The sequence below is a fragment of the Ostrea edulis genome, chromosome 5 (assembly GCF_947568905.1).
Source record: "Ostrea edulis chromosome 5, xbOstEdul1.1, whole genome shotgun sequence".
NCBI lineage: Eukaryota > Metazoa > Mollusca > Bivalvia > Ostreida > Ostreidae > Ostrea > Ostrea edulis.
The window spans coordinates 8,633,827-8,649,565 of NC_079168.1; the positions used below are offsets into that span (position 1 = coordinate 8,633,827).

Sequence of the window (15,739 nt, forward strand, 5' to 3'; positions counted from 1 at the left end):
TTAGCAACAAAGTTTCAATATGGCGGTAAAGACTTGCATTTGTTGATGTTAGCGAGAACAAGAACTCTATTTTTAGTGATTTAAGAAACGGTTACAATATAAACGTAAGTGATATTTGGGGAAATCTTTATATCTTCTTAATCTTCTCTATTTTAGTTGAATTTGAAGCTGTATTTAGTATTCTTCATTCAATAACGAGACAACTGAGTCTGCAAATGCCGCTGGTGCCCCCGAAAGAGAGAGAATGAAAGATAAAGAAGAGAGAGAGAGAGAGAGAGAGAGAGAGAGAGAGAGAGGTGTCGTTTATGTTAATCACCATAAACTCATCGTTTACACTTGTGAAAACTATAGTGCTGTTCAGAAAACACTTATGGGAAATATGGAAATAAGAAATAATATTAGATGCCATAGATGGATTTATAGTATTGCAACAGGAAGGGAGAAAATGCAACAGACCAGACCGAGATTTGAACCCAGGCCCCCTGAATCTCTAGTCAGGTGCTCTACCAACTATTAAGCTATCTGGTCACCAGTGATCAAACTTGTCTGACCACCACATTCCTCCCTCCTTAAATGTCTGCACTCCTCTTCAAGTTTAAGACATTAACCCAGGATCTTTATCTCCTGGTAGGCATGCACATTTTCACTTGTCAGTTCCAGGAGTTGGTCTATGGCACCAAATGTAACAGGAAGAGAGAACATGTAACAGAGCTGACTGAGATTCAAACATGAGCCCCCCTGAATTATTTAGTCAGGTGCTCTACCAATTGAGCTATCTGGCCACCTCAGAGATCAGACCCATCTGACTACAACAGTACACACCCACTTTTGTACATGTGGTTTGGAATAACTTTTAGATATAATTTATGATATTTAGTGCAGTAAGCTCAACCTTTACTGTCATGCTTTCTTGCTTCAAAATATAATTTCTATCTGTTTACATTTTTGTAGATGGCAACTATTGCACCAAAGGATGGGCCTCCTGAGGTGGTTAATGCCAGAAGGACTGAATCTCTTGATGCCCCACACATACTAAATCTTGTGCAGGAATCTACCAATACTCTCTTTGGTAGAGTTAATATTGTGAATATCATGTAAGTATTCTGAAGCAGAAATGTAAATCATGTGATATATTATGGTCGTTATAACGATCTAGTTTGCCAATACAACCTATGACTGGGTCAAATGCTGTCTGACGTGTTTCATACCGATTGTTAGGCCATTCTTGGCACTCTGATTTTGACTACAGATAACTCCATTTACATGATCAAGATATAGGGCTCACGGCGGGTGTGACCAGTTGACAGGGGATGCTTACTCCTCCTAGGCACCTCATCCCACCTCTGTTGTGTCCAGGGGTCTGTGTTTGCCCAACTTTCTATTTTGTATTGCTTATAGGAGTTGTGAGATTGATCTTCACCTTTCATTGACAAGGGTATTAGCTCAAAACTGATTAAGGTACATATAATGGCTGCAACTCACAGGACTGTCAGATCATCATTTAATAATAAAATGTTGTCAAATTTCATTTATGATATCATACAGTCTCAAATGTTAGACTGATATCATATATATCTTGTGGTTGTATAAATTTATTTATGCAGACTCTTACATGTTGAAAAAAAGGATGTGCATGTTATTTTCAACCATATACTGTAAACCAACTTATCATCACAAATATTTCTTGCCGCAAACCAGTCATTGAATGTCTATCATAGGCTCAACAAAGGTTCGATCGTGAAAATTACTTGCCAAGAACCAGTTTACCACGGGTGAATCGTGAAATAAAGTAACCACGAATAAAAATTGGTTTACAGTATCCCAAGGTAAATGTTGAATAATCACCATTACGCAGATTGAATTTTAACAAAGCAAGTGTAGAATCTGATGGGAACAATTTCCTCAATCAAGATATGTAGAAAAATAATCATGTATTGCTAATATCGACATTAATTTTTCTCAAGGAATTGGTTTAAAAAGTCTTAAGTCTCCATTTTCTCTGGCAGAGGGCAGAAACAGGCACAAAGCTTGCAATGTAGTTCAGTTTGAAAAATACACTGGCATATTGTAAATCATTTTGTTGTTCTCATAGTTGAAAGTTTTTAATCCTTGAACCATGATTGACCTTTGCAGTGACTGCAAGCAAGTGTTAATTCAGAATGAATGAACATGTCAGTTTCATCCAATCCAGTAATGACTCAACTTTAGAGACAAGCAATCAAAAATGCGGATTGTCTTGTTTAAAAGCAACTGGACAGCCAATAAATTTGAATTTGTAATGTGTAATAATGGAGTAAAAATTTCAGTACACAGTAAAATGATACACTTATGATTTTTGTTTTTGCAAAGCTTATTTCACAAATGCAACCTAAACATATTTGCAGAGAAAAGGCTGTGCTAGCAGTAACATTGTGTAATGACAGAGATGAAATTCTTGGCCATGCTGCCTTTTTTGATTATCCAAATGCAGAGGTGGATGCAGCCACTTGGGAGACGTGGTTTGCAGACACATATGGCAACCAGCAGTCCAATGCATTGAACTCTCTCTTCATGCATTATTTTGTGGCTAAACCTGAGTATGCACATGGCTGTGCAAGGGAGATAATCCGAACAGCATTTAATGCTGTACCTGATTTACATTTCCTCTTTCTGTTGGTGCCAATGGGAGCATATCCAGGTAAGTGTCACTGTAAATTATAGAAGACTTCTCCACATTCTCTTAGTGGTTGTTTTAGTACCCCCCCCCCCCTAAATATGGAGCCAAATTGTGACATCAATGGGGAAAAAAATGTCCCAGCTTGAATGAGCCAGCCATTGTTATTTCAGATAGTATATATGATTTATTGATGTTTTGTAGATTCTGCATTGGATGAAATTTTCAAACAAATTGACAAAAAGGAAGGATCCTCTGGGACCTCCAAAGGAGCTGTGTTTGTCTGCCACAGACATAATCATGTGCCTGTCCTACACGTCAGAAAAGCCAGGTTTGTTATTTAAATTCATTGTAGACTTGTAGGGTGTTCATGTACTGCAGTATAACTGAAGAATTAGTAGCATTCCACAATTCCACTAACGGTTTGTATTCTCAGTATTGTACAGTATCTTTTTTGTTTGATAGAGTGGAGGACCATGATGATCTGACCCCGATCTTCAATCGCCAGAGTGACATGTTGAAGATGACCTATGGAGACTACTTCTTGGCGGAGTTGATTGAAGCTCAAGATGATCACATGCACTGTCTGGTAGCTGAGGTAGGTTCATTTCAACTATTAAGCTCTATATACAAAAAGGATATATGCATGGTATTGGCCTATTTTGTCCTTGGTGACTTTTAGTTCATTTGAGTGAAGTATACTTTATATTGATGAAGTAGGTACAGTTTTCTGAGATGTGATAGAAACATGTTGATATTATTTTTGGAAATTTTGGTGAAGAAGTGCACTTTTTTTTTTTTTACCATTTTCTTTCTGCAATATGGAGCAACTTCAGAAATATATTTAAGACAGGTCATTACTAAGTAGAAACATAAAATTTATTCTTTGATGTACTCAATGTTGAAATGAAAAACAAACATTAAAAGAGAAGGTTTTGACCAAATACTTTGCTTGATGATAAAATGCCTAATTATTTCCAATGTTAAATTACAAAAACAAATAAAAATATCATGAAACTGGTTGTAAATATTATTTTGGTTTTGCTACATGAAAAAAAAAAGAGAAAAGGAAATGTGTCTCAAAGATTTGACCATACTAGGCCCTTATTTGTAGTCCTTTTCATGAAATGCAAATAGAATGTGATCTTTTTCTATAAACTATTAAAAGGTATTCATACCAAAAGCTGGAGATTTCTAAGGAAAGGGATATTTCTTGATCATGTGGCTGTAGTTAATTTGAATATAAAAGTTGACTTACAGCACGTTTTAATGTTTGACAAACAACATTGACATTTCATATTTTATACATGGTAATCATGAGTAAAATGTTTTTATAGGTTGATGGAACTGCCATTGGTTTCATGAGCATCAGTGATGATGTCAATGTGGACCTACTGAACAGCTGTTTTGAACTTGGTGCACTTCATGGATTGAGAAAACCTCACCCAGATGACCAAGTGTCACCGCCCCAAACCCCTCCTCCAGAGGCCCCCACGGGTAAATTATGTTACTATTTCATCAGTTTGAGAAAGATATTCATTATCTAGTAAATAAATGTATTAAGTTAAAAGCTTCTGTGCCAAAATGTAAGTATCAAAGATATTTTAGAGGAAGAGAGGCCAGGGTCGAAGATGTCGGAGAAGTCTGTCAGCTCTTCACACAGTAAAGCAGAACAGACAGATGGACAAATGGATGAAAAGAAACCTGGTAGCAGACAGTCCAGTGGCCAGAACTCCAGAGGTGAGAACTTTTATCCTCTCTAAATAGACATTCTTAGGGCCATAATTTTTTAAAAATTAAAAACATTCTTAAGGCCATAATTTTTTAAATTCATCAATTCATGTTAAGAGGGATTGTTGAATTTAGAGGCATGGTACTTTAAGATCGTATATTTAAGGATCTAACAAGAAGCAAATGTTGTCATTCAGAAAAGGCTTTAAGGCTCAGACAGATTTTGAAGATTGTTATATCTGTTTAGAAAACTTTGTTTCCTAAACCCTTCCATCTTATGGCTGTACATGGAACATGTGATAAACTGATTGAGTTGTTATTCTTGGTAGCTGGAAGTATGTCAGGGGATCCTCCTAAAATACAAAGTAAACTGAGTGACGCCAATCTGACGGGGGCCTCCTTACTGAGTGACGGGGAACAGATGGAGGAGGTGGCACATGATGCCGAGGAGCGGGAATCCCAGGTCTCCAGCAGGAAGAGTTCTTTCAAAGAGGAGGTAACTCCTGTTGTTAAAATTTATTACATTTATGTAATTGTTTATGTTTGGAAATGAGGATTTTATATAACTGTTTAATAATTACATTTATTTGTTTTACAGCCTTTACAGTCTAGACTTGGAACACCACAACCTGTTACACCAATGAGAACACAGAAACGCTTTGTTCCGACCTATAAAGGACCTCTTAACGCTTTCAGCATACAACTTTTCTGTATAGATGAAAGATATGAAATGAGGTAATTATGTGATGTATCTACTGATCTGAGCTGCTCTTTTCTACTCTATATTTCTGTATGTAAACTTAGCTGTTTTAGTGACAGGGAAATTTTGTTTGATTTCAATGATGAAGTTGAATGTTTAATTATTTTTTTGTGTTTGATATATTTCAGGTCATATGATTTTCTGGCTACATGTTTTTCATTGTTCCAAGACCTCAGCTTCTGTATCATCACTGTACCACATCTTGTTCCTGAATTTCCTCTGCTTCAGAGATTTATGGTAAGTCTTTAAATATGGAATTCTAACCTCGTTTATTTGTTATCCGGAATAAACATTTTTATGAGATGATTAATGTCTATTTCCAATTGACAGAGGGTGACCCCGAGATGTCCAAGCATCTTGTCACAGGAACTATATGTCTTCTACAAGGCTGGTCTTCTGAAGTGAGTTTTCTAAAACATCCCCACTATAGTACGAACTCCTGTTAATCAATAGTAAAGTCTAATGTCAAGCTTAATATGGAATGTTTATTAACTGCTCATATGGTGTCTATTCTTACTTCAGGGATTTCAAAGTCAGACCAGCATGTTCCTCAGACTCTGCTGGTGCAGAGAAACTTGTTAAAAGCATCCATCTTAATGAAAATATCCTCAGAGATTTACAGCAGTACAACAAAGCAAGGAGGGATGAGGTACCTTACAAGTTATTTCTCATTTCTTGTCATGAGAGACGTATTAACTAAGCAAATTTTCATATATGTATTCTCTTATAATGAGTATAACAATCATGAAAAGCCTTTTTACAAATATTACTGTATTATTTTTTAGGATGGAACTGAAATTCAAGCATTTGTTGCTGAATGTCAAGGTCAAATTGTCGGCCTTTCAATTATTCGAAGAGAAGAGGTAAATTTTTCTTATTCACAAAAAGCTCTGAAGCTTCGTTGAATGCCAGTTTTCACTTCTTTGCTCAAAAGGAAACATTGAAGCAAACGACATGTGTATTTCTTTCAGAATATTGAGTACATCCGTTCTCACTATAACATTGAAGACTTCATCTACTACAATCATCATAAGAGGGAGGACCATGCTCATCTCCATCACTTTGCTCTAAACCCCATCTTTAGTCATCTGTCCAAGAACTTTATCAAAGTAAGTATAAATTATTCTCCATCCCTTTGCTCTAAACCCCATCATTAGTCAATAGTCAGAACACTTCATCAAACAAAGTATGATATATTCATAAATTATTCACACAATTCTAAATATATGATTAAATAATTTTGATAACTAATATGAGTAAATGATTTTGTCATTTAGAAGATTCTTTCAGCTTCCATCCAGTAAAACATGTACTGGTGTTTACATTTATTAACCACACTTATGGATGTCTCCTTCATTACATGCTGGACTTAGAAAGGTGTTATTTTACGTTTTCTTTTTGTTTTTCACTAGGAAATTTTCAGGCAAGGACACAAGACCTGTTTATACTATCCTTTGTACCCAAGTTATACACCAAGGGAGGTAAGTCTGAAATAAGCACACAAGGCATTTATAAGGAATGTTGAAGAGAGCCTAGCTGTTAACAGATGCCAGTATATTGTGTATTTGTATGTAGGTGCCTATAGGACATTGTGTGTGATCATCATTAAAAAGAAACTAACATAAAACTGCTTACAAAGGATATCTGCAATTGACTTCAAGTACATTGTTTAATCTATTCATTCACATTTTACATGTACATTGCATAAAAATGATAACATTGTAAACCTTCTCTTATTCTTTGTTCCACAAGTCCAGTTTCCAGTCCTGTGATATTTTCGCTACCATTAATGCTAATAAAATGGACTCTAATTTCATGTAGACGGTGGATAAACACTCCCTGGTGAGTGCTCTGAATGACATGGTGCCCGTGAGATCGCGTAGACAGATCACCTACCCATTGGAAAAACTCGGAATCAACGCTCCCTCCGAGCGGGTGCTGAAGGAGAAGGAATGCTACGCTCTGAACCATATTAACAGAAAACTTGTTATGGAGCCTAAGGCAAGTGGACTGATTATTTACGTAGCAGTCCGTGTAATAGCCACACAGAGGAAGATTAAAATTAGTGATGAAAAGACAACATGTAACATTTCAATTTTTTTTTTTATATTTTCTTCCCAAGCGGTAATCTAACTATGATTGGTTGGCCTTTCCTCATGCGAGATAATGTGTCTACAAATTGAGCTGTTTCTATTTCTTTAAGGGCAGATAACTCTATATTTAACCATAAGATACATACAAACAGCATTAAAATACAGATTATGGAAAAAAGCCACAAGATGTATGTGATGGAGCTTTGTTTCTGTTAACAATGGAGATGATATTGTATTATAGAATTATGAATTGGCATTTTTTAGGTAACAATAAATGCCCGGATTGTGGTGGTTGGAGCTTCTGATGTAGGAATTTCTCTTTTGGAGGCGCTTGCATATTGGTGAGCCTTTCACTTTGACTTTAAATTATCCCGGTACTTTGAAATGTGGTGTAAATTAATTTTGTCCCTTGAATGTACTTGCAAGTTTTTTTTTAATGATTTATAACTCATATCAAACAGTCCCCACTTACGGTTCAACAACTTGACTTTGATCTCGCCCCATGGACTGCCAGGAGAGATGGCCCCTGACGAACTGAGGGACCAGATGCTGGGTCACTCATACTGTTACGATCAGGAGAGCTATGCCAAGGTCTCCCTCAGGACATGGGTGAATATGGTAGTTGGTAAAATGACTGCGTGTGACAGGAAGAAGAAGGTTGTTGTAGTGAATGGAACATCAGTGGTTCCTTATGATCATCTAGTGATGTGTATGGGACAACAGTACCAGATTCCTGCCCCCACCGAGGCAGATGTTGACATGGGGACCACTAACAGTGATTTACCAAACTCTCCAGACAGGCGTTACCTCAAAGGCCAGCCCAAGAATCTGTTCACAGTCAATGATGAGTATGATGCAGCAGTGGTTTTGTATTGGATTGAAAATTATTTCCTCAAGTCTAACAGTGAGTAACATACATACATTCAATATTGTAGATTCCCTATATATGCGTGAGGAATTTATTATTGCGTAATTTCGCGAGAGGTCATCATTTGCAAAATAAAATCATTTGCTTTTATTTTTCTGTTGTTAAAGAACATGCAATAACTCTTAATTAAAAGGCCTCAGACGAATTCATGTTCACTTGATTTGACATAAGCGAGCCATTTTGCCATATGAAGTACTCGCGTAAAATAAGGAATTTACAGTGGATCAATGTGCATATTTGCATATCGACAGAAATCCAAGAAATAACATTATGGGGTATGTTCACCCTCACAACAAGCCAAATTTAGTTATATGTAAATGGAATTGGGTCCCAACTATTTCTCGAAGCCAGCATATGTCAGTTCCAATGAAGAAGGATTTCATATTTCCTTGGAACACTTTAGATTTTAGTTTCCCTCTTTAAGGAGGAATACTACACTAGAGAAATCTGATATGGATGAAGAGTGGAGGATATGTGCAACAATATTTTGAAATTGAAAACTTTGAAAATTACTTTATGGGGCAAAAAATGCAGTTTTAGTAGAAAGTAATCTGAAATTTAAAACGTTCCTTGCTGGACTCAAACCTGCGATCAATTGTTCAGCAGACGACACGTTACCCAGCTAGGCAATTAAATCTAAAAGGAATAAAGAAATGTTGCTGATATTCATATTTTCTTTCATGTTTTAAAAGGAAGTCGGCCATTATGACAATGTAGTATACCTCCTTAATGAAAGCTGGTGTGTATCGGGGGGAAGGGGGGGGGGGGGTTTGATATGTGTTTGTTCATCCATCTACAATCCCTTCTTTTTAAAGTACGATATGTCAATTACCATTCAAACTTCAGATTCTCTTACACTGGATGACCTAGGTAGAATCAGAGATCTAAAAGTTCACCAACTGACACTTATCAAATTACACTTACTGTAAGAAATGGTTTTTAGGTGATTTCTCAATACTGTTTGAGCTTAAGTAATGAAACTCCACATGGATAGTATCACATATTTTCTGAGTTTTAGCAAAGAAAATTGACATGAAGGGTTTCTGTCTGATACTGTCACAAAAGAATGACCCATATTATAAGAAATGGCATCTAGGTGATCGAGAGTAAACGATCATTTGAGATATACCATAAAAGCTAATTATTTAATATAAAAGATAATCCTTTGGGTTTTTTTTTAATTTAACACTGGAATCATCATTGTTCATGGGGATCAATGTACTTGGGTAACCAAAATTTTACTGGTTCTTGGGGATGTAATTTCATGGGTAACTTTAGAACCAGTCCACTCTTCAATAAGTGGTTAATTGACACTGAAGGGGAGAATTGTTCAGAAAACTGACACAATGAAAGGGACTTTCTGTCATGATGGATTGTAATTTAATTGTATTTGAGACTGTACATTGATAATGTAACATGTACTGCCTGTATATATATTGTGTATATGTTGTAATAATAATCAATGCCTTGTTCACAAGAAGAATTTAATAGATAATGCATATTAAATCTGAACCACGAGAATTGTTCAGAAAACTGACACAATGAAAGGGACTTTCTGTCATGATGGATTGTAATTTAATTGTATTTGAGACTGTACATTGATAATGTAACATGTACTGCCTGTATTCATATTGTGTATATGTTGTAATAATAATCAATGCCTTGTTCACAAGAAGAATTTAATAGGTAATGCATATTAAATCTGAACCACCTTCACATGGAGATTTTAATGTGTATTTACTTCGAATTAGAATTTACGTTGTGTTTTAGTGTGAATCAAATTTGCTTCACATTAGCTCCATGTGAATGCAAAGCGAAGCTAATGCAGATTAAGTGTAGACGTTTGTGTAATGGCAAATTTGGGTCGCATGCATCATACCAGTGGTTAACTGTAGGTATTAATATTATTTTTGAGCAAGAAACTAATTAAAATGATGGTAATCACTAAAAAAATATGTACAAACAGTATGTCATTAGATAATGTCAGACGTAAATCTGTGCTCTGCAAAGGCATACAGACTAATACATATGGAAGGAATTGCTTTTAAATACGATAAAAATGATTTAAAATGGTGATGTGATTTTTTTTTTTTTTTACATTTTAACAAAAATATGTCGCTCATTGGTTTAAATTTCATACCATATGACATCATACTAGACTTGTAATAAATATCCATTATTAAAAATTATGTCATGTTAGTCAGCAGAATGGGGAAAGAGATGTTCGGGGTGTTAACTGGGCTCGTAAAGAAGCAATATATATTTGCCTTGATTGAATGTTCGTTATCAGAGGAAATAACAAGTAATTTCTTGGGAGCATGTAAAAACAAACACTATGAACTCGTGTGTAGATCAGTTACATGTACATTTTAAACATGTATATGTTACAGTAGTACATTATATAGAGTTTTGAACATGAATTCTGTATATCTACACAATATTCTATAAAAATAAACGCGTAGTCTATGCTTTTATTTATTTTGCGCACTCATTAGTTTGAAATTTATACGGATTTAATACGCATCAGTGTACTTCGCATTAGATATTACTGCCATGTGAACACATTTAATTCGAATTGATATAATGCTCATTATTTTACTTCACATTCAATTTAATGTGAAGTAAAATTTAATGCACATCCATGTGAACGAGGCATATATTGAGTTAATTAGTTTTTTCTGAAGTAAACAGCTCATTTATTATCTATATTGATTCAAAAGTGTGACAAATAAATAGTGTTGTCTATAGATACCTAATGCAATCAGGATAAAAAAATTCTAGTTTAAAAATAGAAACTTAAAATTGTGTATCAATGTTCATGGGATATACATTTATGGGAATTAAGGGTGACCCACAAATTCCACGAAAACATCGATCCCCAGTCAAGGTTGCCAGCTCACCGACAGTCACCGATGGCTTCTGGATGTTTTATCTAACATGTATTTGTGATTTAGCAATGAAATATAAGAGTATCCCTAAACGTTTTTCTCAAATACAGTTGAACTTCAGTGTCTCGAACACCGGTATCTTGAATACCATAGATATGTCGAAAGTGATTTGGAAGTCCCAACCACTTATTCTTTAAGTATTTTACCCTTGATATCTCAAATACTCGAATATTTCAAAGTTTCTTCTTGGTCCCATCAAGTTCGAGATAATAAGGTTTGACTGTATGTATTTGTGGTTTACCATGGAAACTTAAGAGTATCCCTAAAGCGTTTCCCTTATTGCATGCACAAATTGAAATAAAAAGATTTAGCGGTGGAGATCGATTCACTGACTTTGTTTAATCATGTTTCAGGGAAGGCTTTAGTGTACGGCTGTACTTTGGATGCCTACTGTTGTGTACAAACCCTCCTAGCTATGGGGATACCAGGCGAAAACATCCAGCTGGTGGAACCACCTGCAGTTCAGCAGGTACAGTAGCTCAACTGTTATAACTAAAAATAGGGCTTCTACAGGGAAATGTAATGGCCACAGGGTTCAGTGAGCATGCAGAAAAGTGGTAAAGTAGAATGTTTCAGGGACTGTAACGGCCACAGGGTTCAGTGAGCGCATGGAAAAGTGGTAAAGTAGAATGTTTCAGGGACTGTAACGGCCACAGGGTTCAGTGAGCGCATGGAAAAGTGGTAAAGTAGAATGTTTCAAGGATTGTAACGGCCACAGGGTTCAGTGAGCACACGGAAAAGTGGTAAAGTAGAATGTTTCAGGGATTGTAACGGCCACAGGGTTCAGTGAGCACACGGAAAAGTGGTAAAGTAGAATGTTTCAGGGATTGTAACGGCCACAGGGTTCAGTGAGCGCACAGAAAAGTGGTAAAGTAGAATGTTTCAGGGATTGTAACGGCCACAGGGTTCAGTGAGCGCACGGAAAAGTGGTAAAGTAGAATGTTTCAGGGATTGTTATGGCCACAGGGTTCAGTGAGCACACGGAAAAGTGGTAAAGTAGAATGTTTCAGGGATTGTAACGGCCACAGGGTTCAGTGAGCACACGGAAAAGTGGTAAAGTAGAATATTTCAGGGATTGTAACGGCCACAGGGTTCAGTGAGCGCACAGAAAAGTGGTAAAGTAGAATGTTTCAGGGATTGTTATGGCCACAGGGTTCAGTGAGCACACGGAAAAGTGGTAAAGTAGAATGTTTCAGGGATTGTTATGGCCACAGGGTTCAGTGAGCACACGGAAAAGTGGTAAAGTAGAATGTTTCAGGGATTGTTATGGCCACAGGGTTCAGTGCACTTGACGTACACCAGTAGTTTGTTACCTCTAAATTCTGTTTTCATTTTCGAAAAGTAGAATTTTATGAGTAATTTTAATGGACATTTTTGTGTTGTATTTTAGTCTACCTGCTTCAATGACCCAAAGGTAGATGAAGCTGTTAAGCAGGCCATAGTGTCCAGTGGTGTCCAGGTGCATTCTGGGTATATTCTAGCCCAATGGAATGATGGGAATGATGCAACAGAGATTACTTCAGCCAGTTTTACATCTAAATCAACGCCCCTGAGACTGGAATGTGGGGTGAGAATTTTGCTTAAAGTATACTAATGTCTTTGATTTCCACCGAGTGTAAAAATCATATATATATAAATACATACTTCCAAGGAGAATTCAAGATATTCAGGTTGCACTGTAAACAGTGAAACACATTTATATGGAATGATAAGTGTGAACAGTTATAAATCTAGTGGTCATATTATTTTGCTGTATTGATTTGATTTTGATTTTCAGGCATTCTTTGCCTACTACAAGAGAGCTGTGGATACAGATGCTTTCAAGGGTGAGTACACACTGACTCTACAACAGTGATTAATCTCGATAATGGAAATGACTACCGTTATTGTTTGTCAACACTCTAAAGCAAGGCCGTGCTCATACTGTTTTGTGAGCCACGTCTCTGCATGCATTTTATTACATCCCCATCTGATTCTAATCCTGCAGTTACTTCAGGTATCCCAGTCTTTGATCTTCCATTGTTTTTAGTTATTCAATCATATTACACTGTAAGAAAATGAGGATTTACCATTGATCGTTATTCTGGTTTTAAAAAAACAACTTTAGTGATTGTGTCCATGCCTATATCGTTACCCGTTTGTCCCCCAATGTAATTTCCAAATCATTGTCATCTCATTGAACACCTGCGATCGTGCAATATATCAGAGAAGAGCTTCCATTGAACAGCAGATCGGGAATTTCTATTGCTATTTCCATTAAACCACCCTTTGTTTTTTCTTTACATTGTTATAAATACCAGTCAGTAAAGGAGGGGACTTTTCGGGTGATTACACAAACTCTCTATACCACTCCTTGTGCATATCCTATTTTGCTGTTTACAAAAAAAAAAGAAGTTAGCTTTTGGATTCTAAAATTTACAAATTAATATTGACATTATACACACAATCTAATGTAAAATCAGAAATGCTGGATTAATGGTGTCCTAGCTGTGTTAACTATATTTTACTGAATATTGATACATTGACATTGTCAAAGCCACATTTAAATCTACTCTTTCCTAGTGATAAAGGTGAAAAAAGATCTAGTACTAATACCCAGTGTCCATGGTGATAAGAGGATGAGAGAATTAGAATTTTTCGTAGGTGGGACAGTCTAGTCTGTTGCGGGTAACTCTGATCCAGGATCATTCTCATCTACCGTCTGATGGACAGAGAGAATGCTGGACAGAGATAATGCCATAGATTGCTTGTCTATAAGGACACAGCACCCCAATTAAGTGACCATACTAGGATTGTCCTGACCTTAGAACTTTTTTTGTGTATAGGTGCTCTTCTTAGTTCTCTATGTTTTGATGTAAGTGACAGTAAGTTATATTAAAAATTCATGGTCGCCATTAGTTTGAACAGCATTTACTATATGTTATTTTTTCCACATATGGCTGAGTATATAGCAGATTAATTTGAAATAAACAGACTGATTGATTGATATTAAAGAAGTCAGTAATAGCAGAGGAATTCCATATTTGAAAACAATAATCAGCATGTGGCAGACATTTTAACGAGACAGCATTGATGACATGGTAGTCTTCTGTATTTTGTGTGGGATGAAAAATTGCACATGTCGGCAGAAGTGATGGATGAACAACACCCTCACTTCTGTTTGATGACAGTCTCTTGCATGATGCCATCTTAAAAATTATTTCCCTCTGTTTGAAACTTCTGACATATTGACTGATTTGTACGTGGGGGAGGGAGGAAAAGAAAATTCTAATGTCCGTGATATACATTTCTGTATTATTTTTTTATCTCAGTGCAGCAAGTTGTGTAGGAATAAAACTTAATTTGTGGGTTACCAAAAGCTTGTATGCGACAATCATTTCTGAAATCCACTTAGTGGGTGTCAGTATTTGTATTAATAAATGGATGTGTTTTAATTGGGTAAAGATGAAGACCTCCCACTAATATGAGAAAATTGAACTGATTTTGATGAATTAAATAGACCTCATTTCTAAGTGTTAGGTATATGTGATTTTGATACCTACCAAGCAATGGTAAATCTAAGTGAAATCTATACTTTACGCTCTTTAGTTAAAGGATAGTCATTTTACATTTATAATGATAACAATTCTCCTTATAAGCTTTATTTGGATTGATAATCATCATTGATGTTCAGTATGACAAATACTCCGATATTTGTATGTTGTAATTGCGGGTAAATTTAACGATATCTGAAGATAGGAAATTCATGGACAAATATTAGGTAGAATGCATTGACCCCTAACTATGGTGTCTCCAATGTTTAATTTTGCTTTTCAAGATCAATAAAATCATTTGCCATGAGTGTGCCATCTAGGATATAACAGTCTAGCTTTTATCTCTTAGTGTGCTCCTTATGAGGATTAACTAGGATTAAGGAGCTTTAAAGATGAGATAAATTTTTAGTATACGTCTCTTTTCTGTTGGTATCATTTTTGAAAGTTTGTAAAGAAGTGATGTATTGTAACTGTTTAGATCATGCAGCAGAGAAATTTATAACCTGGTACTTTCATTCAAGTTTTGATAAATTATGTGAGCTGCACAATTTGAAAACCCAACAAGGCATCTCTACTATTGCATGAAAACAAAAATAAAATCATTTGACAAATTTCTTTTTTTTTAACATGATTCCATGAATTTACAGGAATAGTTGTGATAATCGCTTGATATGTGTCAGGTGTTTCATTCTTTTTATTGGAAATAGGAATGGAATTGACAATATAATTGGTTCTGTAAACGGGGGATAGTAATGAGGACTCTCGTGTTTTTCAGCCATTAATGATGCCTGTCTGGTTTATGATGGTAAGTTGGTTATCGATGCTGCCTTCCATACGAATGATGTGTCAGTCAGAGGGGCGGGAACCATCACAAAGTACCAGCGTAAATATCACGCGGACCAGTGGAGCCATGCCAACTTCAACTCCAAAGAAGTGGGAGTACATGTAAGCTTTAAGTTAAACTGGTTTAGTGGTAAATAATTTGAGCTAATGGTTAGTGCTTTGAAACCTGCCTGGGTAACCGGAATCATGCTTTATTAAGATAAATCTTTCTATATCTATACAATGCAGTACAGAGTTAATTGAACCCAGG

General features: G+C 36.0%; 1 protein-coding gene across 1 annotated transcript in view; it reads left to right on the plus strand.

Annotated features, from left to right (window-relative positions):
• The first annotated feature begins 5 nt into the window (after positions 1-5).
• Positions 6-15,739, plus strand: part of LOC125649171 (cilia- and flagella-associated protein 61-like) — a 34,370-nt gene continuing 18,636 nt past the window's right edge. The window contains exons 1-22 of the mRNA XM_048876447.2: positions 6-104; positions 952-1,094; positions 2,385-2,677; positions 2,858-2,984; positions 3,119-3,251; positions 3,991-4,150; positions 4,262-4,393; positions 4,714-4,880; positions 4,983-5,119; positions 5,273-5,381; positions 5,475-5,545; positions 5,667-5,793; positions 5,930-6,007; positions 6,116-6,253; positions 6,557-6,625; positions 6,966-7,145; positions 7,502-7,578; positions 7,699-8,141; positions 11,467-11,582; positions 12,504-12,680; positions 12,891-12,939; positions 15,422-15,591. Coding sequence (XP_048732404.1) covers positions 952-1,094; positions 2,385-2,677; positions 2,858-2,984; positions 3,119-3,251; positions 3,991-4,150; positions 4,262-4,393; positions 4,714-4,880; positions 4,983-5,119; positions 5,273-5,381; positions 5,475-5,545; positions 5,667-5,793; positions 5,930-6,007; positions 6,116-6,253; positions 6,557-6,625; positions 6,966-7,145; positions 7,502-7,578; positions 7,699-8,141; positions 11,467-11,582; positions 12,504-12,680; positions 12,891-12,939; positions 15,422-15,591 — 3,096 coding nt within the window. The 5' untranslated portion in view covers positions 6-104. The remainder of the gene's footprint in view (positions 105-951; positions 1,095-2,384; positions 2,678-2,857; positions 2,985-3,118; positions 3,252-3,990; positions 4,151-4,261; positions 4,394-4,713; positions 4,881-4,982; positions 5,120-5,272; positions 5,382-5,474; positions 5,546-5,666; positions 5,794-5,929; positions 6,008-6,115; positions 6,254-6,556; positions 6,626-6,965; positions 7,146-7,501; positions 7,579-7,698; positions 8,142-11,466; positions 11,583-12,503; positions 12,681-12,890; positions 12,940-15,421; positions 15,592-15,739) is intronic.